The 22,665-nt window shown below is 47.7% G+C and overlaps 7 protein-coding genes and 2 non-coding genes across 9 annotated transcripts; 2 read left to right on the top strand and 7 right to left on the bottom strand.

Annotated features, from left to right (window-relative positions):
• Positions 1-102: 102 nt before the first annotated feature.
• On the bottom strand, positions 103-1,161 carry TRVA0_016S00518 (queuosine 5'-phosphate N-glycosylase/hydrolase; the record flags this gene model as incomplete). Its single annotated transcript, XM_076684473.1, has 1 exon — positions 103-1,161. The coding sequence occupies one exon, from the start codon at positions 1,159-1,161 to the stop codon at positions 103-105; it is 1,059 nt and encodes a 352-aa protein (XP_076541217.1).
• A 2,184-nt stretch (positions 1,162-3,345) lies between these two features.
• On the bottom strand, positions 3,346-3,464 carry TRVA0_016S00507. The gene has a single exon (XR_013062086.1). It is a non-coding gene; the product is annotated as a ribosomal RNA (ribosomal RNA).
• A 2-nt stretch (positions 3,465-3,466) lies between these two features.
• Positions 3,467-3,538, bottom strand: tRNA-Glu(TTC). The gene has a single exon. It is a non-coding gene; the product is annotated as a tRNA-Glu (tRNA).
• A 977-nt stretch (positions 3,539-4,515) lies between these two features.
• On the top strand, positions 4,516-5,583 carry TRVA0_016S00474 (uncharacterized protein; the record flags this gene model as incomplete). The annotated part of the gene is made up of 1 exon (XM_076684472.1): positions 4,516-5,583. The coding sequence occupies one exon, from the start codon at positions 4,516-4,518 to the stop codon at positions 5,581-5,583; it is 1,068 nt and encodes a 355-aa protein (XP_076541216.1).
• Positions 5,584-7,485: 1,902 nt separating this feature from the next.
• Positions 7,486-9,921, bottom strand: TRVA0_016S00452 (uncharacterized protein; the record flags this gene model as incomplete). Its single annotated transcript, XM_076684471.1, has 1 exon — positions 7,486-9,921. One exon carries the CDS (start codon positions 9,919-9,921, stop codon positions 7,486-7,488), a length of 2,436 nt encoding a protein of 811 aa, XP_076541215.1.
• A 2,920-nt stretch (positions 9,922-12,841) lies between these two features.
• TRVA0_016S00430 (uncharacterized protein) lies at positions 12,842-14,209 on the bottom strand (the record flags this gene model as incomplete). Its single annotated transcript, XM_076684470.1, has 1 exon — positions 12,842-14,209. One exon carries the CDS (start codon positions 14,207-14,209, stop codon positions 12,842-12,844), a length of 1,368 nt encoding a protein of 455 aa, XP_076541214.1.
• A 3,905-nt stretch (positions 14,210-18,114) lies between these two features.
• N7BM (complex I NDUFA12 subunit family protein) lies at positions 18,115-18,649 on the bottom strand (the record flags this gene model as incomplete). Its single annotated transcript, XM_076684469.1, has 3 exons — positions 18,115-18,365; positions 18,430-18,494; positions 18,549-18,649. The coding sequence occupies 3 exons, from the start codon at positions 18,647-18,649 to the stop codon at positions 18,115-18,117; spliced, it is 417 nt and encodes a 138-aa protein (XP_076541213.1).
• A 1,402-nt stretch (positions 18,650-20,051) lies between these two features.
• On the bottom strand, positions 20,052-21,116 carry DYS1 (deoxyhypusine synthase; the record flags this gene model as incomplete). Its single annotated transcript, XM_076684468.1, has 1 exon — positions 20,052-21,116. One exon carries the CDS (start codon positions 21,114-21,116, stop codon positions 20,052-20,054), a length of 1,065 nt encoding a protein of 354 aa, XP_076541212.1.
• Positions 21,117-21,541: 425 nt separating this feature from the next.
• ADK1 (adenylate kinase ADK1) lies at positions 21,542-22,300 on the top strand (the record flags this gene model as incomplete). Its single annotated transcript, XM_076684467.1, has 1 exon — positions 21,542-22,300. The coding sequence occupies one exon, from the start codon at positions 21,542-21,544 to the stop codon at positions 22,298-22,300; it is 759 nt and encodes a 252-aa protein (XP_076541211.1).
• Positions 22,301-22,665: the final 365 nt, after the last annotated feature.

Raw genomic sequence — 22,665 nt, 5'->3', positions numbered from 1 at the left:
ATGGATGGGGAAAATGGGAATCAAAGCTAAAAGGGAATGCAGTGAATTATCTCGGTGAATCCCTATTCTAGCATGGTCGGATAGAACACATGTTTAACGCATCTAATAGTATATACTCCTAGTGCGATGGCATGGGATGGAGCCCCCATCCCCGCCTTTTTGCTGCTGGATTCGCTTGGCTGTATCCCACAGGTAGAAATCGAGAAGGACCGAATTGATGACCCCCGCTGATTCTGGATGCGATTGTATAATATAATGCTTGATCACTTCAACTGCCCAGATGCTGCATCCACGCAATTCAACCTCCCATGGGTCTCCATGCTCGATGAGCCTGTGTGACTTTAGTTCGCCAACAAGTTCCTCCGAGTACGTTAGGCAATGCAGCGAATTGAGAATCTGCGGAACCCGGTAATCGGCAAACATTGTAAGCTTGTCAATGTCACGGAAAGCGCCGTAGCTCTTACCTTGAAAACAGGCCCAAATATCCGAGATGAGAATCTGAGCTCGCTTCATAATGCTAACTTGATGCGTCTTGTAAATACTCACATCGTTGAACGAGCTGATGCGCGTCGCAACAATTGAAAGAAGATGCATAGCAGACCCCTTCGCCTCTGTGACGAAATCCGCAAACGAATCGGTCCCAAATTTGCTTAGACTGGTACTTGCTTCAACCATAACCCGGTAGCGCTGCTCCAACATTGGAATTGTTTCAAGGGTAGCACTATGGAACACCCTATTGCGCAGGAATTCAGGCGTAAACTGTGACGACGTCCAGAAACTCGGGGTGGTGATTGGTATGCCATTTTTCAATGCTTTATTAACAGCAGCCACAAGACTCCAGTACCCCGTATAGTATTTACCTTCATACTCAACGGTGTACCGCTGACTTTCCGGGCGCCCCGAATCCTTATCATCGAAATCAGACCAAAATGAAAAGTTTAAAAGATCTATAGTGAATATCCAATCTACTATCGCTCGGTCGTCTTTCCACTCCTCGACTTTAGGGTTCAGCGGGTGGTCGCTCCAAGTTGCCATTGAATAGTTCTGCGCCTTCATCTCGGCATATATTTCCTCGGCTGCTTTTCTACATCCTTCGTCGTTTACTTTGACATAGTCGCTATTCTGAGCGATAAAATGCGCGCTATCGTGGACACTTATCATCTTTAAATGCTTATTCCTTGTCGTTAGGATAACGGTATTGCGAAAATCAGTTTTCCGTTGCGATGACCGGACGGCCGTCGAGCCCCATCACCGCCCGCGGTATCGAGACTACGAAAGTTTGCAGTGTATTGATCTTTTTTTTTTCATCTGAGATGGTCAGCCTGTGTTTTCTTCAATTAAGGATGATACATAAATGTAACTGTTGCGTAATGAATAGCTGTATATAAAGATATATCGGGTCATTAGCTGCATTAAGCCCGTACACGTAGATACGACTAACAAATCGACTTGGAAGCGCTCATGTTTTGATAATTGGAAGAAATTGTAAAGCATTGGGCATTGGGTTGCTTCTAGTAGACCGTATCTTGCACAACAATAATGGTTTTATGACGCTAATGGGGGAGTTGCGGCTTATCTTGATGCTTGATAGATGACGGACCAGTGGATTTGAATCACCCCTTTCCGTGATTCAATTGTTCAATTACTTCGGTAAACCCCGAGTAAGCTCTTACAGCTTGTAGAGTGTCGTCCCAATGTCAGTTGCCATATTCTTCCTGTGTTAACTACCCTGACATTTGTCTTTGAGGTGGGTTTGGATCAAAGGCGCTTCTTTCGCTGAAGTTGTTAGATGGTCTCGTCAGTAGTGCGTTAAGACAGTATTGATTGCTTTACTTACCTCTGGTTCAAACAAGACGGAACGTGTTGATGGGATACTTCTCAATACACTCAATCTGAGGTTCAGCAGGCGTATCTCTTTCAGCCTCGAGAAATGGCATTCCTATTCCCATCATCTAAAGCTTATTAGTACAATCAATTCTAGTCCATGAAAATCAACTCCCCGCTCCTTACCACCATGTCATAGATTCGGTCCAGGAAATCTAGCCACATAATCAAATAGCTCCGAATGGAACATTAAACTAGATTTGAAAGATGGGTTGTCACACTTGACGGTTGTACCCAAAGTCATAAATGCCATCCAGTTCAGCTGCAGCTAAAGAGAAGGCTGACGGTATTTTTGTTAAGCTGGGGGAACTTCTTCCAGTTCTTACATGCTTTCTTCGTAGTCCAATCCCGCGTCAAGTCAATATTGGAAATTTAGAAGTCATTGAGAATGAACTTCGTGGTAATAAACTCTCAGCAGTTACAACCCCTTGCGATTGATATGAGTTTTGCAATGCATGAGGATCTTTTTTGTCGCCAGGCTCGACCGCATAAGGGCCGTATCTCATGGCTTATCTGTCTATGAAAGCTCATTAGAGTCTCCATTCATCCACATAGGACAATACCTCGGAGCGGGGAAGGAAACGATGGCCTGCAGGCTCTACAAGAATACGAAACAGCTGGTCTTTATGTAAAGCATAGTGATTAGGGTACAACTTTGCTGTTGGAGGCTAAATAGATCTAGACGATAGATTCCTATTATGGTTCCTGGGTGTTGGAAGTCAAATATCAATTACAAATTATATCTGAGCCTAATTTATACAAAAGTACAAAGACACGAGTACCAAAAGTGTCTACATTAAAGACAGTGAAGAAGGAAAGGAAAAGAGTAGGGAATCGTCGCTTTTATAATAGCGATTGACTTCGGGATGGAGTTAATGCGTTCCGAGGAGATAGCGCATTCCTAGGAGTCTACTTTTCTGACACCCAACAGTCAATACGTCCAATCACTGCTCTCACTATTCCGAGATACATCAAATGAGTGTAGAGTTACTTCGTGCAACTAGGATAATGAGTGCCCCACAAACGTAGCTAACAAATGTAACAGCATTTAGGATGTATATTGAAACATACAGATATGATCTATATACGTATTATTGCGTGTAATTGGAAATTACTGTATGCACATGCATCATCACATCTGAATTTTTTTAGAGCTGAGAAATGCATGAACTGTCATTTACACTGTACTACAGTGTATTTAATTTAACTCATGCAAGTCTCATAGATATGGACAATTGTCACATACATGCACATGCATGCAGGATATCTGCAAGGATGCGTATGAATTAATTATAATTTTAAATTAATGCACTGATCGATCTGTCATGGAAATCCAATAATCTATGCTTCGAACGCCTAACGTTCGACTTTTAGTGCAGCTGAAGCCGCACGAGCCGCACAAATCTGCGGGATAATGCACAAGTGTTTCATAGATAATGCACGAAAATACATGGCAAAAAGCTACAACACTCGCTGTTCCCGCGTTGTCTCCAACCGCGGTACTTGGACGAGCTCTCAGGTGCTTAACTGCTGCCGATCGAACGAGAGACGGTGTGGCCACCTGGATATGGTCGTAGCTGAACTCCGATACGGGGAATCGAACCCCGAACTGCCCGGTGAAAGCGGACCGTGCTAACCGTTACACTATATCGGAATGTCACCATGAAAAGAATTTTTTTCTGACAACTATAAGGTAAAAATCTGAAAAATCACGTGAAAATCACGTGACATTGAAAAATTTTGATATTTCTCAGTTGAAGTGCTTATATGCGCCTAAACAACGTTATACGCTCTTGTTGGAGGCTAAATAGATCTAGACAATAGATTCCTATTATGGCTCCTGGGGGGTTGGGGTGTGAATACCTTGAGTACAAATGTTAGCAAGAACAACAGTACAAAGTTGGACGGGCGAACAGGTACGCAGGAATATCAAGTAGTATGAGTAATAACACACGTAAGTCAGGGACAGAGCGTACAACGATGTCCGAGGTTTTTAGTAGAGTTATGGATCAGACTAGTAATGATAGACTGCAACAGGTTTACAGAATAGAAACGGTGAAGAAAGGAAAAGAGAATGGGGGGTGGTGACTCTTTATAGGAATGAATGAATGAATCGTCTGTATTTCGAGCCCGTTGCGACTGTGTCACCAAGTTAGGCTTATATAGTACATAGTACATAGTACATCAACATATTTGTCCGCTAAGCAGACATTTCAACATATTATAACAAACTCTTTATAGGAGCCACTCAATTGACTGAGGATGATCGGATAGGATGATTCCGGGAAGTCTAGTGCTGAACCTGTAACCTACCAATGGTTAAGGTCGTGGTAGTAACTCCAGTATCTCCGGGTCCCGGGTCTGTCTCATCATGACAAGCTGAGACATGTGAAGTCGATGCACATTGTCCCTTTGACTTCCAACAGTTGTTCTTGCCAAAATTGTACTCAAGGTATTCACACCCCCAGGAGCCATAATAGGATCTATCGTATAGATCTATTTAGCCTCCAACAGATCCAACAGATTTGGAATCCGAAGTTCTCGACAGTTTATGGTCAGCGACTCTGAAGGAGAAGTGAGTCTTACACAGCTCGACGAACACGTAACCATTGAATCGGTCAAAACCCTACCATGTCAGTCGATTTGGACGGCATGCCCACAGGTGCGTCTCGTCAGACCCCTGCACCATTCAGCAAACCCAAATTTTACCAGAAGCTGGAGAACAATCGAATTGTGTCGAGGCAGATCACTGAGATAATCAACTTCAAACTCTTCACCCCGTCCCTCAGCCCAACTGGAGCGAAGGTCAAATGGTTCAAGGAAATCATCGCAAAACTACAAACTGTTTTTATCGTAGAGCGAAATGTCAAGGCTTTTTTGAAAGATGACAAATTTGTCGAATTCTTCCTGAACCTCGCACCGGACAGCATTTTCCTATTGGAGAAACACTTGAAAGCACAATCTAATCAAATGCTGAAAGACTCGAGCGACGATACCGAACTGTCCATCCAAGCATTGGTCGACAAATTGACAAGCCAAGAACAAGAATCCTCATCTGAAACACTAACTGGCGACGAACTTTATCAACGCGTCGACAGCATCTTGATGCTCACCGATCAGGGCGGTGAACCTGGTAAATCTCTTCTGGACAGTTTCAAAAAAAAGAACGCTAAGGTAGAAGTTATGGAGCAGATCTTTGCAAAGCTTTACTGCCACTGTTGGTACTTCAGAAGAGGCACAGAGGTTATCACTCAAGCGTTACAAAAGGTTGACTGTGAAATCTACCCTGATGAAATATTCGGATTGCTTATACAAGATATTGAATTCGCAACTAAGGATACGAAGGAGAGTGTGGCAACCATAACCAGGAAGATTCTTGAGTTTATCCATGACACCGATGCCAGTAGGCTCCCAGCGAAGGACCTTATCAACAAGATCGAGGAGATGCGAGATTACTTTACCGATGCTGATTTCCAGATGGCGACTACTAACTATATGTTCATACACTATAGTTTTAAAGTACTACGAAAGTTGTACCTTGTATTGGATGATGTCAACGGAGAGGTCCATCAACTAGGCCAACTATGGAAAGTAATCACCGACGATACAAAGAGTCAGGTATCAAATCCATATTTGGAGGAAACCGAAATTGGAAATTGTCTATTCGAACTTTTGACGCACGCGTCGGAGAGGCTTTAGTTGCAAGAGCAAGGGAAAAGCAACAGGCGGATGAGCAACCATGGTAGACTGTCAATCATGTGAAGGACAATAGCGATAAATCAAAGGCAAACGCGCAGACCCCAGCCCAACCCTCACAACGGCAAGGAATTGGATGAGCTGAAGGAATGATTTCAAGCGCCGAGACGCTAATGGCACGAGGGAAAGCCCTTTCATCTTGACCAAGAACAGGTGGGTATTCACGAGAGGCGGTTCCCCATCTGCAGAACTTAGTGACCGCGCAGAATCCTTCCTTGATGTTAAGAGGGACTTTACTATCTAAGTCTGGGGAGACTGATCGAAGTATGTAGCGGATTGCCTTATAATCGGGACAGTGTTTGAGGGCGTGGGACACATTGTCGACTTCACCACAGCTGCAGTAGAGTGAAAAGGGAGGGTTCGGGACCTTCATCATCGCAAAGTACAGTCCCGCACTCAGTGCGGTGTTAAATAAGCTTGCTGAGGAGAGGTCTAGGGAAGTGTCGAAGGAAGTAACGTATCCGCTTGGGGGTTCCTCCAGGAGTAGGTCGATGGCACTAGCACGTGCTAGGCGTGTAAGAAAGAACTCTGCTCCATAGAAGGCTTCCCACTCTGAGGCCGCTGATTCCTTACTGTGTTGTCGGAAAGACTTGGCTGTCTCTTAGTTCTTTCGAATTTTCCTTCGCTTTCGCATTGCGCCATGGCGGTGGATTAGGCCAGTATAAACGTCTGTTGGCACGGGGTATGGCTCGGCACCACTGTCGCATTAAATCTCATTCAGTGCATAAGGATTTCTTCCGTCGCTTTGCTGAGAGATCAGGGGGTTCTGTGGGTTGAGACCTCGGGCGAGCCGAAGAGCGTTGAACCGCCAGACCTCCTGAAGCCAGATCTCGATCGGGTATATTTCAGTCTCATTCTGAAGGGCGAGAGCTGGGGCTCTTCTGAAGGCGCCCAATATTCGCCCATGATAGACATTATCAACCCCTTCCCCCACCTGCAAACTCAAAGGAGAAAGCGCACCTGCATCATTGAAAAGTATATGCCTTCTTATGAGACTATTATTACTGTATACGTCCTCGGAAAGATTTTGTGTTCTATCAATGCTTCTGAGCCTTGGCTTTTTTTTCCTTGTAGGGCCAATACCATTTTGGTTGGCGTTAGATTGAGACTTCCATCACTCGTATCGTGTTTCTAATTTAGGCATAGTACGTCTCTCCGTCTTAAAAATCAAGGGTTCAGAAGTGAGAAGCCCTGGGAAAAGTGAAGCCCATTGACCCTCCGAAGTCTCCTGAAGCCGGATCTCGATTGAGGTATTCAATGTCATTCTGAAGAGTCAAAGTAGAGCCCCTTCTAAAGAAGTTCAATGTTCGCTTCAAGATAGCATTTTGGATACATTCGTAAAAGTTTTTCGCAATTGTTTCCCTTGAAGCTACCCCCAATTTTTACATTATGAGGCAGAAGTAATATAAGCGTAGCATTTTTCTTCCAATGGCATGAAGCAATATTTCGGAGTGTTTTGTTTTGTAACCTTTTGATCATTTCAATTCAGATCATCGAATATACCAACCCTGTGAACAAACGCAGTTAGAAAGACATTTGCCACATTTACAGATACTGTTAGAAGATACTATACAAGTCTAGAGTCTTCGACACAGTAGAGCAGTAGCGGGTGTGATCAACTATATACCACACTACTTGCAGAAGGTCAAAGCCCCATTATAACCACCTCACAAGATATAATAAGGATTCAAGAGAAATTGTGATCACCCTAATAGATTCTGATAATATAACTTATAAAAATAAATCACCGCCAGTCATCATGCAAACAGAAATCACACTGATAAATAGGTCAAGATTATTAAAAATAAATACGTGAAAATTACAAAAAGTTAGATAAATAAATAATTAATCGGCCAATCCAAACACCTTCCGCAGGCCGTTGAACTTTTTCTTTCGACGCGGAGGAATGTTATCAGCAAGTCCTCCCGTTCGTAGGGTAAGCGGCTCGGGGTTGCGACTTGATTGCAAGTGACTATTCCGCAACGTTGTGGGCATACTATGAGCTGAGGGGTCCACGACCGCGTCCTCAGTAACTGGTTTTAGATTAGCCGCGCTGTTCTTTTTCCGTGGAATCAAAATCTTGGCTTCCTTGCTGGGAGAGAACACTTCCATAATCTTTGAGGCAGCGCTCGTGTTGCCAGTATTGACATGTTTTGGCTTCTCCAAGAACGCACGGTGTTCAGGAAGCGGAGGAAGGGCATAGTCATCATCACTATCGCTTTCTTCGAACCGCGACTTGTACTGCGATACTGGTTCGACTGGCTGTGAATAATTATCACCACCACCGTCACCATTTTGTGAGCGCATGGAGCTGAACTTGAAATGGGCAGGAGATGAACTAACATCGTTACGCTCAAATGATGAACGCCCATGGCTCTGATCAGCCTCTTTGTCCAACTCCACCTGCTGTTTATACATGATAGCCGCCAATTGCTCCGCGGTAAGCCCATCCGCCACCAGAGGCGTCGGCTCTTCGTTCTCAGTAGCCCTCGCTGCTGGGCCATTGCTATCCGAACTCGTTGGATCAACAGCGGACTCCTCTAGTGGTACCTTTCTAAATCCGGTGAATCCACCACCGTTTGTTGTAGAAGATTTCCGTCTCTGTTGACGCTCGCGTTTCCACGACGACTCCGAGCCGATAGACTCTGCATCCGCATCGTCCGACGTGTCGTTGCTGTCACGGTGTTTCTTGGGCTTGAACGCGTTGAAGCGGAAGACCTTGCTCTGCTTCTTCGAGTACCCGTTTTCCACGCCCTCTACAATGCCATTGTAGGTGTCAATGGGCGATACGGGTGGTGAAGGCAGGTCTTGCGTCTGCGGCTGTGGTGGAGAAGACTCAACCTTAAGAACCGGCCGTCTAGCGGAGCCATTGGTCTGTCTGAGGGTTTTAACCACTGTACCATTGGTAGCGGTAGCTGTCGAGCGCTTCTGGGCTACATTTAGAGGCTTGACATTCTGTGGCTTGGATTTTGGTTTTGGTTTTGGCACTGACTTGGGTTCTGCAGCAGCAGCAGCCGCAGCAGCCAAGGTATCGTCTATTGATCGGTCGTTAATTTCTTCAAACGCATCAGAGTACACCGAGTCGTTATCACTGTCCTCCTCCTCCTGCTCCTTTTGCTTCTCCTTTTGTTTACTCCTTGAAGCGGGCTGAGAATCGCGGGTTCGAGAGGCGGCGGAATTCGATCGGTGCAATGTAGAGGCAGCAAATGCCGCAGCAGAGGAGCTGGCCAGGGCAGAGTTTCGTTTCTTTGCATTGGCTGCCGCTGTTACAGTCTGGGACTCAAACGCCATTTTCGCCGCATTGGCAATGCCAATTTGCTGGCGCTGGTACCTCAGTTTCGCGGTAGCACCCTCTGACACTGGCATTGGCACCTGCTTCGGCGCCTTGTCCGGAGCGTCCGAAACGTCCTGGAATTCCGAAAAGGAGACTCTCGCGGTCCTCTTCGGCGACTCGTCGTAATTGGAGGACCCCGAGGCAATTGAGGCGGTCCGCGACGAGTCTTTCAAAGCCGGTTTAATTGGGGACAGAGAGCGGGGCGGCGGGCGGTGTTTGACAAACGCCGCCGGGGATTCGCTGAACTTGAGCTGCACCGGGCTCAGACGCTGGTCAATTCCGTCCTCTTCAGTCACGGGCTCGAGATCCGATTCAAAGCTTAGCAGCGACGATGCGTAGTGCGGCTTTCTGAGCGAACTACTAGTTGAAGTTTGGGGGCTTGGTGGTGCCCGGCCCCATAGTGGCTGGGGCGGTTTGGGCGAGGGTAGATTAATAACCCTGGTCGAGGTGAGCTCAAAGGACCCAAGTCGCCGCACTGTGGTCGTCGTCAGCGACTCGGACCGGTCGGGGTTCCTCGTGCGCAGCACGGACGTCCTTGTCGGCGGGGGTCTTTGGGTGCTACTCGTTGACGCCGAGCGTCTCAATTGCGCGCCCCCGCCACTCGTGGGTGGAGACACGACAAGGGCTGGCGGTGGCGCGCTCGACGAGAGCATTGAGTGCGAGCGCCCCGAGGCGCTGTTGCGGCGCTTGAGGGCTGCGGCTTGGGCTGACGCGGCCTCCATAGCGGCCATTGACTCTTGAGTAAGCGAATTGTGGCGTTTGAGTGCGGCTGCCGCTGCGGCGCTCGACAGGTTGGAACTCATCGAGTTGCTTCGCGAGTCCCCCACTGACGCGGCAGCGGCTCGAGCAGCCGGGTTCACCGAGATGGCGTTGGGTGGAGGGGTTTGTACGCCGGTATACGCTGTAGTAAGCGAGTAGGACCTCTGGGATCTTCTTCGCTGAAGCATATCAATTATCCCTCCTTGTTCTAAATACTATTGCGATTTATGGGTGTGTAGGAAGAAATACACTCCAGATACTAAAGGGGGGGTAGAAACGAACCTCACCTTCCAAATTGCTTTCTAACTCTATATGATGAAGGGACACAACGAGACTACTGGTAATTAATGGAATGTGCAGAAATGTTAATGAGATTGGGAGAGCAAGAAGGAGATGGGTGGGTAGGGCGTCTGATGTTTAAGGCGGGTGCGGCGCCCATTCCTTGGGATGTCGTACTACCTACTGTATGTACTTGCTATACCGGCTATACGTTTTATCTCCATTAGACACAAGCGGGCTGCGCCATTGCCGCATTCCAAAAACGACACTGGCGAAATGTCGTTTCAATGGCAACGAAGAGAGGCAAAGACGGTTCCTGCTTTGTTCTGCCGCCGATGGCGTCAAGGGCGCCGGGGCCCTGTCGTCTATCTGCAGGACTCAAGTATACGCATGTGCGCGTAGATATGAGTCGTATATTCTACAGGACTCATGTCTACGCATTTACGCGTAAATATGAGTATCATATTACGTTGGCACCCAGCAGTACTGGCGGTACAAGCGCAATATCTAGTACGTAATAATGGTAGTACTGTAGTAGTACGCGTAGTAGTTACGTGGAAGAAGGATGCTGGCGTTTGATCTTCAAAATTGTTCAATCTTGTGCGTTGTAAAAGATAGTGCACATGATCTTAGGGGAAAAAAAGACGATAGTCTAGATGATGCATATGCGGCATTGATGACGCTTAACTCTCGGTGAATTGTGGGGAAAGATATACCGATTGCTATACCAACCTTTCTGAAAAGTTCAAAGAGCGCTGGGTTAACCGAACCCCCAGTCTTTGCGAATGTAATATCACGCCTAAGCATACCATACATACCACGCGTTGGGTATAGCGAATTAATAAATAGCAGTTCGGACAGATGTTAAAGCCCGAGACATGGGCGTGCCAGACAGCGTCAATTGAATCTAGCGAATGGCGAGTGACGTCGCGTGTCACCCACGAGTCAACCTGTGCAGTTGTAAGACCAGTGTTTATACGAACTACCTACTTGTACGTACTGTGTGTATAGGTACTAAAGATCTATAATAAGCAGCCCCCTCATGGCTCAAAGACTCGATCAAGATTCACTGCTAATAATAGTTAGAGACTCCTGAGTTGAACCTTAAACACTTTACCCCTTGAAAAAGATAAGGGCATCAATAACTGTTATACGTTGTACCAAAATACATATGTAAAAGTATTGTACCTTTCCAATGGTATCTACCGCTATTTAGTGCTATGACCTGCCCCTGATCGGAGACCTGCACCTTACCCACTACATACGTATAGCGGCTTATTGATTCGCTATCTATCCGAGCGAAAACGGAAGCTGCAGGTATATGTGGCTCTTTCTTTTGTTAATGAGATGGTGCGGATGAGGAGTCGGGTAGCTTTAGGTTGCGTGCAGCAGAGAGGCAGTCGGCGGCCTGCGTACGTAGCCCACATTGACAATGGATGAGGCGACGTGACGAATCGGTACAGCTGCATGCGTCTGCTTTGGTTCGTGTCTCTGCCATGCATGCGTCCTGGTCTTGACGAACTTTGCCTGCGTCTACGCGGTATCAATCAGCAACGTGCCTCTACCGTATTTCTGGCCTCCCCACTTGTATTCCCGACGGTAGCCGTCCGGGCGATCGCTGAGACCATACGCAATCTTTGAATGATGAACCAGCTCCAGAACTACAGATAGATTGGATTCATGTGAACATTATCAATTCCCACAATGTATGCAACAGTCATTAGTATTAACCAACAATTCTCCACAGGCCCGTGCCGAAGTTGAAGATCCCCCATGCACAAGCATAGGATCGGGGCGGCACAGTACCTACAGCTACACCAGGTACAGGAACCGTACTTTATGAATTGCCGCAGAGATAGCCGGGCTTTGTACTTCACTAGTAAGTGCGTATTCGAGGGCCAGCCCTCGAGCTCCCGTAGTTGGGGGCTCTGCCCCCAAACCCCCGTCAAATCCCTCCGCCTAGCGGAGTCCCAGGGGGGGAGTTAGGAGGGACCATTGATACTAGCAGTGGAGCATACTGTAGTTGTTTAGAAGATAGTCGCATTGTTTTTACGGTGAAGAGAGAATGCCCAAGGCTATTAATTGATTAGTGATAAACCAATTCGGAAGAGCAGCCCTTAACAATACGGATGGTAGCTGGCCGCCAATTGAAAGATCGGTGCAGCAGAGTATCTGCAGCAATGACTCCAGTAGTAATATGAGTAATTCTACAAATGTAGTCAGTAACTGGGCGTTTATCAGTTCCATTTTACCCAGAGGTTCGCTATGTGATTGGTTGTGTATGTGACTGGTTATGTATAATGTATTGGTTATGTATAGTGATTGGCTATGTATGTGTGTAGTGATTGGTTATGTATAGTGATTGATGTGCATTATGAAAGGTTGGGTTATAGTGATTGGTGTGTATAATGAAAGGTATAGTGGTTGGTAGTATTTAGCGATAAATGTGTAGAATGAATGGTTGTGTACAGTGATTGATATAATGATGGTAATATAGTGATTGGTAGTGGCTGCTCTGTATAATGAATAGTTGTGTATAATATTGAATCTCACAGTTACTATCCTCTGTATAATGATTGACAGTGACTGGTTTGTATAATGAATGGTTGTGTGTAGTGATTGATATGATAATGGTAATATAGTGATTGGTGGTGGTTGATCTGTATAATTAATAGTTGTGTATAATGATTGACATTGACTGGTTTGTATGGTAATAAAAGTGTTAGCGTGTGTATTAATTTCGCATGGACGAGAATACAGTGATAAATAATAAGCTCAAGGGGCGCTTGGCAATTGGACAGAGTCAGCTGTTTTACGTAAAATGGTACGTTAACGATACGGATGGTAGTTGGTCGCTGCCAATTGGTGAGACGAGCGCCTCCTGGGCACTGCCAGAGAGCTCTTGCGGCTCGAAGAACCCTTGGGCGACATCGGCGAATGCGGGCTGTTGTAAGTACATGTCTGACCCGGCGCAAACGGGTTGTTGAAGGTCGTCGTGTACGACTCGAATTCGACCGGTATCGATGGCACCGGCGGAATTGGCGTAGGGTATGAAGGCGTCCGCTTGGCGGCGTGGTAGTAAGGAACAGGTGGCGGGCAGCTCAGGTCCGCCACAGACTTGGACCGCTTAGGCACCGTAAGACTGGATACCGAGCTCTTCTTGGACATACGTCGCACACGGCGCGACCGGTACGAAGGGTCGGCATTGGTGTTGCGCCATGAGTCAACAGCCCGCTGGATTAATCCACGTTGGTTGCGCAGCTTTGGGTTGAGGTACGCCAGGCACCACCCAATAGTGTTGCATTCCGTCTCGTATTTCTGGCGATTGCCCGTGTACTGGTCCGGCGGTACACAGGCTCGCGGATAGATGCAGTTGTCGGCCTTGAACTCGGCGGGCAGCTGAGCCTGGTCGACTGTCTCGATGTCGCATCGAATGCAGTAGCTCGTCTTAACGCGCTCTTTGGAGTACTCAAATGCAATCCACTCGACACCCTGCTCGTCCCGACGAACCAGAGTTGGAGTGGTGGCTGGAATTGGCCCTGGTGGCGCAGAGGAGCCGTTCTTGCGGCTCGTCTTTCGCCGCGACTTGGGGGTCGCATTAGCCGACTTCCGCTCACTCACGAGGTCAATTGGCGGAGCCAGCTTCGCCGAAAAGGTCGTGATGTCGGCCGGAGCTGACGATGGTACAGTGGGCAGCATGGAAGCCGAGATGGAGAAGTAATCGTGGGCGTATGGAGGAGGAATTGAAGTCAGGAGCGGGTGCTGCTGCTGCTGATGATGATGAGGGGGAGGAGGAAGAGGAGGCGATTGGCCATATACGACTGCCAGGGGCGGAGGAGGCGTGGAGGAAGATGCAAATTGAGGAGGTTCGCACGACGGGGGCACTGAATAAAGCTGAGGCGTCGAAGACGGCACCGGTGGAGTCGAAGGCGAAGTGCAAGTAGAAGGAGATGCGAAAGAGGACAATGGCGTCGCGCTGACGAGCGAGCTCGACGAACCAGCAGCAGCCGTAGTGTACTCAGATCCAGCGCTACAACTGCTTGGAACAATGTCGCCATAGTACTCGACGGGGTAGTCGAGCGGTAGCGAGTAGTCGTCGTACGCTACGAGATACCCCTGAGAGGGTAGAGACGGTTGGCTAGAGGCCATCATGCTGCTGTCCTCTAGGTAGAGAGGACAATCGAGTATCTCGGACATTGGTTTGGAGATAAATAAAGAAAAACGAGCGTAGGGAAGACAGCGGCCCGTCGATGCAATATGAGTTTAAATGCTGATAGGTGGGGATAGGAGAGGCTCTGTCGATTTGGTAGCGGCTACTCCTGCTACAGGGATCGAAGATGGCGATGTCGATAATGAAATTTGGTATTATTCTCTGCGGGTCACCCCTGAGGCTTGCGACAGAAGAGATTTGTTGAAGAAAAGGTTCCTTTACATCTGGCGGCCAGTCGGAACCCTCATATCTTATATATTCATGCTTCTATACACCTATTCTACATGATGTAGGTCGCTTTCTTTTTTCCCTCAGCCTAGATTGCTTTTGTCAGCGAAAAGCCGAGATACACTCTAGACGTACTCTACTCCAGCCTGCTACGCCGTCGCAGCATCTTGCCGGTACTAACGAGATTCAGTACTATAGGGCAGATTAGATGCTGCATCTGTATTTGTTTTTTATTTTCGGTGTTTCTTTTGAAATGTGGAGGCTCTTTGCTTTTTTACAGGATTGCTTTTGATTATGTACGTGAACGGCAAAAGTAAAGGGTATGCACACATGCGGTATCCTTGAGCGGTCCTTGCCAGACTGTAGTACACCATACAAGTAGAATATACAGTTGGCTGATATCAAAGATGCTGAGAAGCCGAATCTGGGCAATGGGTTGGGTTTTCGCAGGGGAGAGGGGCGGAGAGGAGATCGGACAGGTGAACTTAAACGACCTACAGGTACACACAGGGCTGTAGCATGATAAGCTGAAAGTTTGTCAGGGCCAGGAAATAGAATCACGGCGTTTGCATCTGGAGGAAGAAATCGAGAGGGATATACGGAATTAATCTAATAACGGAGTTAATATTATTCTCTATCTATTATAAGCCTCAGTTCGGAGCGACGGAGGTTGAGGTGAAATACAGGCGAGTATGTAGAGGTGACACAAAAGTGAGACTTATAACTGGCTATTCGATAATCGAATTATATCAGCCATTCGCACGCCGAACGTTCGTAATTGAGGCTGAATCCACCACCACCACCACACACCCTCTCGCTCGTCACCGGGATCGAAATTATCTGTGCAGGGTAGGGTATGTGATTGAACGAGGCTAGGGCTGACGAAAAAAAATTTTCCACCGTGGTATTATTTCTCTGTACAGCGCATCTCTACAAAAAAGCAGTTTAGGAAAAAAAAATATTCGCTGCTAAACGTCCAAATGGCTGAATTCTCTTTTTTTCCCTCTACTTTTTTTCAGTCATAGAACTCAGTTACGGGTAGGAGAATTGGATGAATTGTTCGCTACGTTCGGCCTTTGCAAGCTTGCAGCACTCAATTTACGACCTGGTTGACAAGCACCTCCCATATACACAATACGTCCCTCGCATATGTACAACTCTTCTCCGGGCTTAAATTGATCTGCTTTTAGACAGATGCTTCTAGCTCGCGAGGAACGTGTATTATCTGCCCTACAGGATTCAACAATGGAGATTATCAGCTCCCTATGCACACACGTACACACTATGTGGGGTGCACCCAGACCCGATAGCACAACCAGGCGGCTTTCTTACGCGTGGCAGGAAGAGCTATAGGTGGTATTACATTTACAGACATATGCTTCCCCAGACCTCTATATGTCTGCGGCAGGAAAGGGCCAATGAGGCCAATCCCCCTAGATCGGCTGTCTCTTGAAATTAATCAGCCAAAAAAAAATGGCTGCAAGACAGATGAAAGGCGTCTCCGCTGCCGGGCATTGGAGGGAAAAAAAAAGTGGAGCATTTCGCATCCAATATACACACTCTCTCATGTACGGAAGGTGCAGACGACAGCAGGCTTTGGACGAAATTGTAGTTAGGGAGCTTTGGGGTCCCTCCGCTTTCTGCCCAGCCGTACGCAGCTCTCTCTGTAACAAGAAGGCACGTCGTAGCCGGTACGCGTCGTCGTGGCATCTTATGCCCAAAGAAACCAGACGCATTATACATTGCATATAATTGCAGCTTCTGTGGCAGCAGGCAAAGCCCTATCAGATGCATCGTGTCAAAAGGAGAAATATGGGCTTCTGTCACCGATAGTTGAGGCAAATAAGTGACGAGCAGGGGGACTGAATTGACAGCCGTCAAGCTTGCCGCTTTGGGGGCCTTAATTGACGTGAAATATAATATAGGGACTATCAGCCATTGGCAGACCGTTCAAAACAGTTTGGACCCACTGTGATGGAAAAATAATATCACGCTCAAGCGCATTTTTCCGCCCGTGGGCGGCTGGCGAATTCAGGGGAGCCTATAAGCGGTGATGTCGTCGCCCCGCTTGACAGTAAAACCTTTCGGAACGACGTGGCCTACCCGCTGCATTGGAGCGGCAACCAGCAGGCCAAGGCACAGCAACAAACATAGTTCCGGGAGCCGAGCCTACTGTCTTCTGATGCTGTTCGTACCTCGCCATCTGTGTCCTACCTGCACTCGCCTGCCCCTCTACCACCGCCTTTCTGCCTGCCTGATCCCGTTGCATGCGTTTGACTCTGTAAGTGCGGACGTATACTCTCTTCTCACTGCGATCTCGGGGACCCAAGCATACGGTGAAACAGAGAAACCATGACCCACGGCATTGGCGACTAAGTCACAAAAAAGGCCCTCAACCGCCATGACAGCGCATCTCAATACAGTGGCCCCGTACCAGAGAAAAAAAGAGGACGCTTCATTGCGCATGCGTGTTACAGCTGGCGGATCTTGTCGGTCGGCTTTAATGAACGGATCGGGTAGGACTTTATGCGGAAGGAAATTTCATGCCGGTTGGCCATTAATGCACCCTCGAATTGCTGTACCTAGAACATGTAGAGTAACAATGGCCAGGGTTCGCGTGTGCCTTGCCGTTTCTCCTGGCTGTCAATTCACCGGCGATGCCAAGTTTGACTGTTTTGTACAGTGACGTATGGCACCCTTGCAGATGTAGGACCTGCTTACCGATACACCACCATAGCAAATGTTGATGTATAATAAAAATTTTTTTTTGGTTCCCGATCCAGAACTGCCTCGATCTCATATATACGGTTCGGCCCGTTCCCTCGCATACATCTTACATACACAACATATCTCTACAATTCTAAATACGGGGTGGTGCTTCGCCGTTTTGAACGATGTGGAAAATCGACAAGGATCGTGTCGGCTATGACCCCTTAAGTGTTCGATTTGAGACTAAATTGGCCCCAACGCTTTGAAATGGCTGCAATTGAGATCCCTGTTTGTTAGGAGCAACGATCAGCTGAAACGGCTGTTCGGCGTTTTCACGCTCCTGAGTCTAACGGTCCAGATCCCTTGGATCTACATCTAGTGCCGTCGGCAAATGTCCAGGGGTACGCTCTCTCCTAGATGAGGTGCCTAGATTGTCGTTGCCCTGTCTCTTATATGTACCTACATTGTACAATCGTTGCGCTCCTAGATGAGGGACCTAGACTGTTCAATCGTTGCCCTGTCTCCTACATGTACCTACATTGTTCAATCGTTGCCCTGTCTCCTACATGAGGTACCTACATCACTTCTCTCCTACATGAGGTGCCTAGATTGTTCAATGGTACCTAAATTGTTCAATGGTGCCTAAATTGTGGGTGCCTAAATTGTTTAATGAGTACCTAGAACATCTTTGCGCTTTCTCCTAAATGAGGCGCCCAGATTGTTCAATGGTACCTAGAATATCTTTGCGCTCTCTCCTAAATGATAGACTTTTGATTCCCTACGCCCTCCCCTAAAGGAAGCACATAAATTGTTCAATTGACATCGCTTAAAGTAAGCGCAGCTAGTCATTGTATGCAATATTTATATATATAACCTATTAGATCATATCAAAGAGGTGCAATGGGTGGATCTTGTCAGCTTTTCGTTACAGAGATGGTAGGAATTATCGTTTCGTTTATCGCTTGGCGACCTTGGGCGCCCATGGCTCTATCTTGGGCTTGACTGTAGAATAGCACATGTATGAACCTGAGGTGCCAGTCAGGTTGGTGTAGTTAGCTGGCATTGGGACAGCTGACTTCGACAAAGCCTCTGGAGCAGCATTGTTTGGGGATGGATTGACACCGTAACCCAGCCAGAAGTGCCACGCTGGCTCGATCTGGCTCATATCACCGTAGAAGTCCTTATACTCGACCCATCGGGTTCGCACTGCAAAAGTTGTTAGCCTCTACAACCCGCCAAAAATATATATATATAAAAAATCGGCACATACGATGAATTTCATCTTCCTGTTCGTTCTCAAAGAACTTGTTACCGTACTTATCCACACCAACAAGGCTAGCAATACGTTAGATTTCATTCGTTGACAATAAGCAGCGCGTTACGACTTACGTTCCGGCCTTGCAGTCGCCCATGCCGTTCATCTGCTTCAAGTAGCCCTTTGGGCCGACTCGCATGAAGTTTCGAATCACTCGACTCAGAGACGAAGACATTTCTTATCCTTCAAACCGTTGCAAGTTTTTGCGGTTTCAATCGATCCAATTGGTATATTGGTGATTTTTCCAGCCAAAATTGGGAGGTTAGCTGCGTTTTGATTGGCCGGCCAAAACTAACCTCCGCATATACGATCACCAAACGCCGTTGGCATAGTGACTCCGGCGACACTCGAGTGTAAGTTTTGGACCCATAGTCCTGCTCTGGGAGTGAAATAACTATATGGGTACAATATGGCATTATTGAAGAAAATGTTGGATTTGCTATACAGCTAGCAACATTTAGATGTGCAATTGTCAAGAAAAGTGTATTGAATTCATTTATCTGGTAATTTAAGCTGAGAAAATTAGCTAAGTAATCCATTATCTGATGACAAATCACGAAATGCCAAATAAAATGTTCCCCAAGGCTTCGTACAGTAATTGCTGTGCACTACCGTATTACCAGGGTACCGGTACCGGTACTAGATTTCCGACCAATCTCGCAGCAATTAAGATCATTTCACTCGTTATCTAAATTCTGCAATGAAAATAGACTAATTGAGCTGCCGGATTTCCACAAAAAAGGAATATGATAGCATCAGGTGAATTTTCAGCAGGTTATGTGTAAGCTATAGTGTAACAGGATTACAGATAAATGCTGTCGTAACGATGCTTGTGAATAGACGTGTACGTGGACTTTAAGGTACGGCTCACAATTGCCATTCAGTGATTCCCCTGATTGGCAATATGGCATTTAAAAACCGTAATAACATTTCAGTATCTCGAAGGGATGTCTAATGTGAGCTATGTACAATGTAGTCAACTATGTATAATGGGCTATCATCTCCATTGTCCTATCTTTGCCACAGCTCAACCGTCTACTGGTTTGCCATAAACTTTGGCGACTAGGGGGTCTGAATATGGGACGAATCGCTATAAGTTTCTCATTCGATCTTTTCCTCCTTCGCATTCGAGAAATGATAAAACAGCCCCTGAACGTCCGCAAACGCGAAACATGATTATACGGCAGATGAAGCACATGCACAGTAGAATACAGATTCTAATTCAACAGAAAAGAAAAAAAGACGCGTAAGCTGTTATATGTAGTGTATATACGATGATTCTGCTCTTGATCCCTCCTTCAAAAGACGAGCGAAAAAGCTGGTTGCATACGAGATCTCATGTACTACTGTTCGGTAGTTTGTCGCGCTCGGTCTTCCCTGTTATTACCCCTGAAGAACACAACTCCCCACAGATGACCTACCAATATTTTTTCATTACAAATAAAGGGTAGTTCTTTCACTATTTTTCCGGTTAATTGTTCTAGCATTTTCATGAAAATATATACATAGAGGTTAGTTCTTTCAGTATTCTTATGGCCAATTCTTCTAGCATTTTCATCGAGATATATACATAGAGGTTAGTTCTTCTGAGCAAAAGTGGCTCCAACCACCAGAGGGAACACAAGAGTAGCGTCAGCATAGACCTTGACGTGCTTGGCATCACTCTTGATCTTACCCCATGAAACAGCCTCGTCGGGTCGGGCGCCGGCATCACTACCGTCAAACTCCTGCCCAGTATTGATATACACCGCATAGTCGGCGCCGTTTCGCATCAGACAGGCATTGGCAATGTGATGCTTAACCACTCCACCCCCAAGAATGATCATACCAGCCCGGGCCGCTGCCATAGACATAGTGTTGATGCGCCTGATGTCAGCCACAATATCAACCCGCAGCTGCTTCGGGGATGCCTTGAAAGTGTGGAAGAACAACATATCTCCCAGCGATCCATCCGTGATGGCCGGACAGAAGACAGGGATGCTGTTCTTGTGGCACCAATAGAGCACCGAGTCCTCGTTGTCGATCTCCTTGCCGAGCCGGTCAATGATGCGGCTAGGCGTCCACCACGCAGGTGAGCTCGAATCAAAGTACTCGCTCTTCTGCGCCTCCTCCTGCTCTTCGAGCATCTTGTCCAGAATCGGCACGACCCACTCCTCGAACTTGCAGTAGTTGTCGTTGGGAACCAGCAGGTTACCGATTCGGTTGAGCCCTTCGTCACGCAGCTTGTTGCCGGGAAGCGAAAACTCGCCCATGTAGGTATCTCCGAGGCACTTGATGAGGTCCTCTTCAATTCCGCCTGCGGTAGTCACAATGGCCGAGACCATCTTGTGCTTGACCAGGAACTTAAGAGTGGATCGGAGGCCAGACGAAATGAGGTTCGAGGTGTACCCGAGGAAGATGGTACACTTGGCCGGGTTACCCTGACTATCCTCGCCGGACCAAGCCCTCATTTCGTCTATAATCTCGCAAGCCTTGCTCAGCGAGCTGGCCTGGAACCCCATGTTCTTCATGCCATTGATAAGCTCTTTGGCGCCGATGTTGGCGTGGTCTTCAAACTCGATGCCGGAAACTGGCACCGCCTTTTCGGAAATATCCACAGACTTCTTGAGCACGGCATCTGCCGCTAGTTCTGGCTTCGACATCTTTTCTTTCTATGTGCAAAGGTTTGAAGACTCCAAATGGTCTCAGAAAAATGGCGATTGACGGTCGATTAGAGTTGCCTAATTCGGCCAGGGGTGAAAAATTTCCGGGCCCGGAATCTCAACTGCCGGGTAACATTAGTCCCCAAGAGATCCTCGGCGCACGGCTAGCCGTGGAGCAGTGCTGAGGAAAGCGGTTAAAATTGGCCATTAAAATGACAGTAATGGGCCTAGGGGTCTAGCTAGCTTGTGAAGAAGAACATTATTATAACTTTTTTTTATTTATTTTTTTGCCGTTTTTAAATGGATGAATGGAAAGTCGGCCCCCGGACGAATGGTTGGATAGTCCCGCGGAGTTTGCAGCTCGGGAATATATTCCCAACGAAATTTGCAACCTTTAATCCAATCAGAATCCACGCTAGTCTATAATGTCAGAAGTTGAAGAGCTCAAGAAGCTGGTCAGCCAGCTCAAGTCCCGAGTCGAACACCTCGAGAAGAAGAGCGGTGTTGCCGCCAGCGCCGTCGCGGTCCCTCCAGCCCTGCGAATGGTTCTGATTGGCCCACCAGGCGCCGGTAAGGGCACCCAGGCCCCAAACCTCAAGGAGAAGTACTGCGCCTGCCACCTGGCCACTGGCGACATGCTGCGATCCCAGGTGGCCCAGAAGACCCAATTGGGTGTTGAGGCCAAGAAGATCATGGACGCCGGTGGCCTCGTCTCCGACGAGATCATGGTCGGCATGATCAAGAATGAGCTCGAGAACAACAAGGAGTGCCAGAAGGGCTTCATCCTTGACGGTTTCCCACGAACCGTTGTTCAGGCCGAGAAGCTCGATGAGATGCTCAAGAGCCGACAGGCCCCACTTCAGCGGGCTCTCGAGCTCCAGATCGACGACCAGCTTCTGGTCGACCGAATCACCGGCCGACTCGTCCACCCAGCCAGTGGCCGATCCTACCACAAGATCTTCAACCCACCAAAGGCTGATATGAAGGACGACATCACTGGCGAGCCATTGGTCCAGCGATCCGACGACAACGCCGAGGCTCTTAAGAAGCGATTGACCACTTACCACCAGCAGACCGCCCCAGTCGTCGACTACTACAAGTACACTGGTATCTGGTCTGGCATTGACGCCTCCCAGAAGCCATCCGCCGTCTGGGCCGACATCCTCAAGTGTCTCCAGAAGTAAAGTACTCTCTGTATATATACTAGAAACTTATGTACACAATTGAAGCCCGGTGCCTCCTAATATTCTATCCTCCGCGAAGCGGAGCTACGGGAGCTCGAGGGCTGGCCCTCGAATACATCTGCTGGAGATGATGCTTGGGGGATTAGTCCCCCAAACCCCCTGGGGCTCCGCTACGCGGAGGGCGCGTACTCCAAGTAGTATTGTACCGTATTATGGCCAAAGGCAAATTGATCATACTTCGATTGCGATCCTCTGCGAAGCGGAGCTATGGGAGCTCGAGGGCTGGCCCTCGAATAGTTTTACTGGAGGTGATACTTGGGGGACCAGTCCCCCAAACCCCCTGGGGCTCCGCTACGCGGAGGGCG

Source organism: Trichomonascus vanleenenianus (assembly GCF_965637985.1).
Source record: "Trichomonascus vanleenenianus strain CLIB 3782 genome assembly, contig: TRVA0_016S, whole genome shotgun sequence".
Taxonomy (NCBI): Eukaryota; Fungi; Ascomycota; class Dipodascomycetes; order Dipodascales; family Trichomonascaceae; genus Blastobotrys; species Blastobotrys vanleenenianus.
The sequence above is the reverse complement of the archived record's forward strand: the minus strand, read 5'-3'. Positions and strand labels throughout refer to the sequence as shown.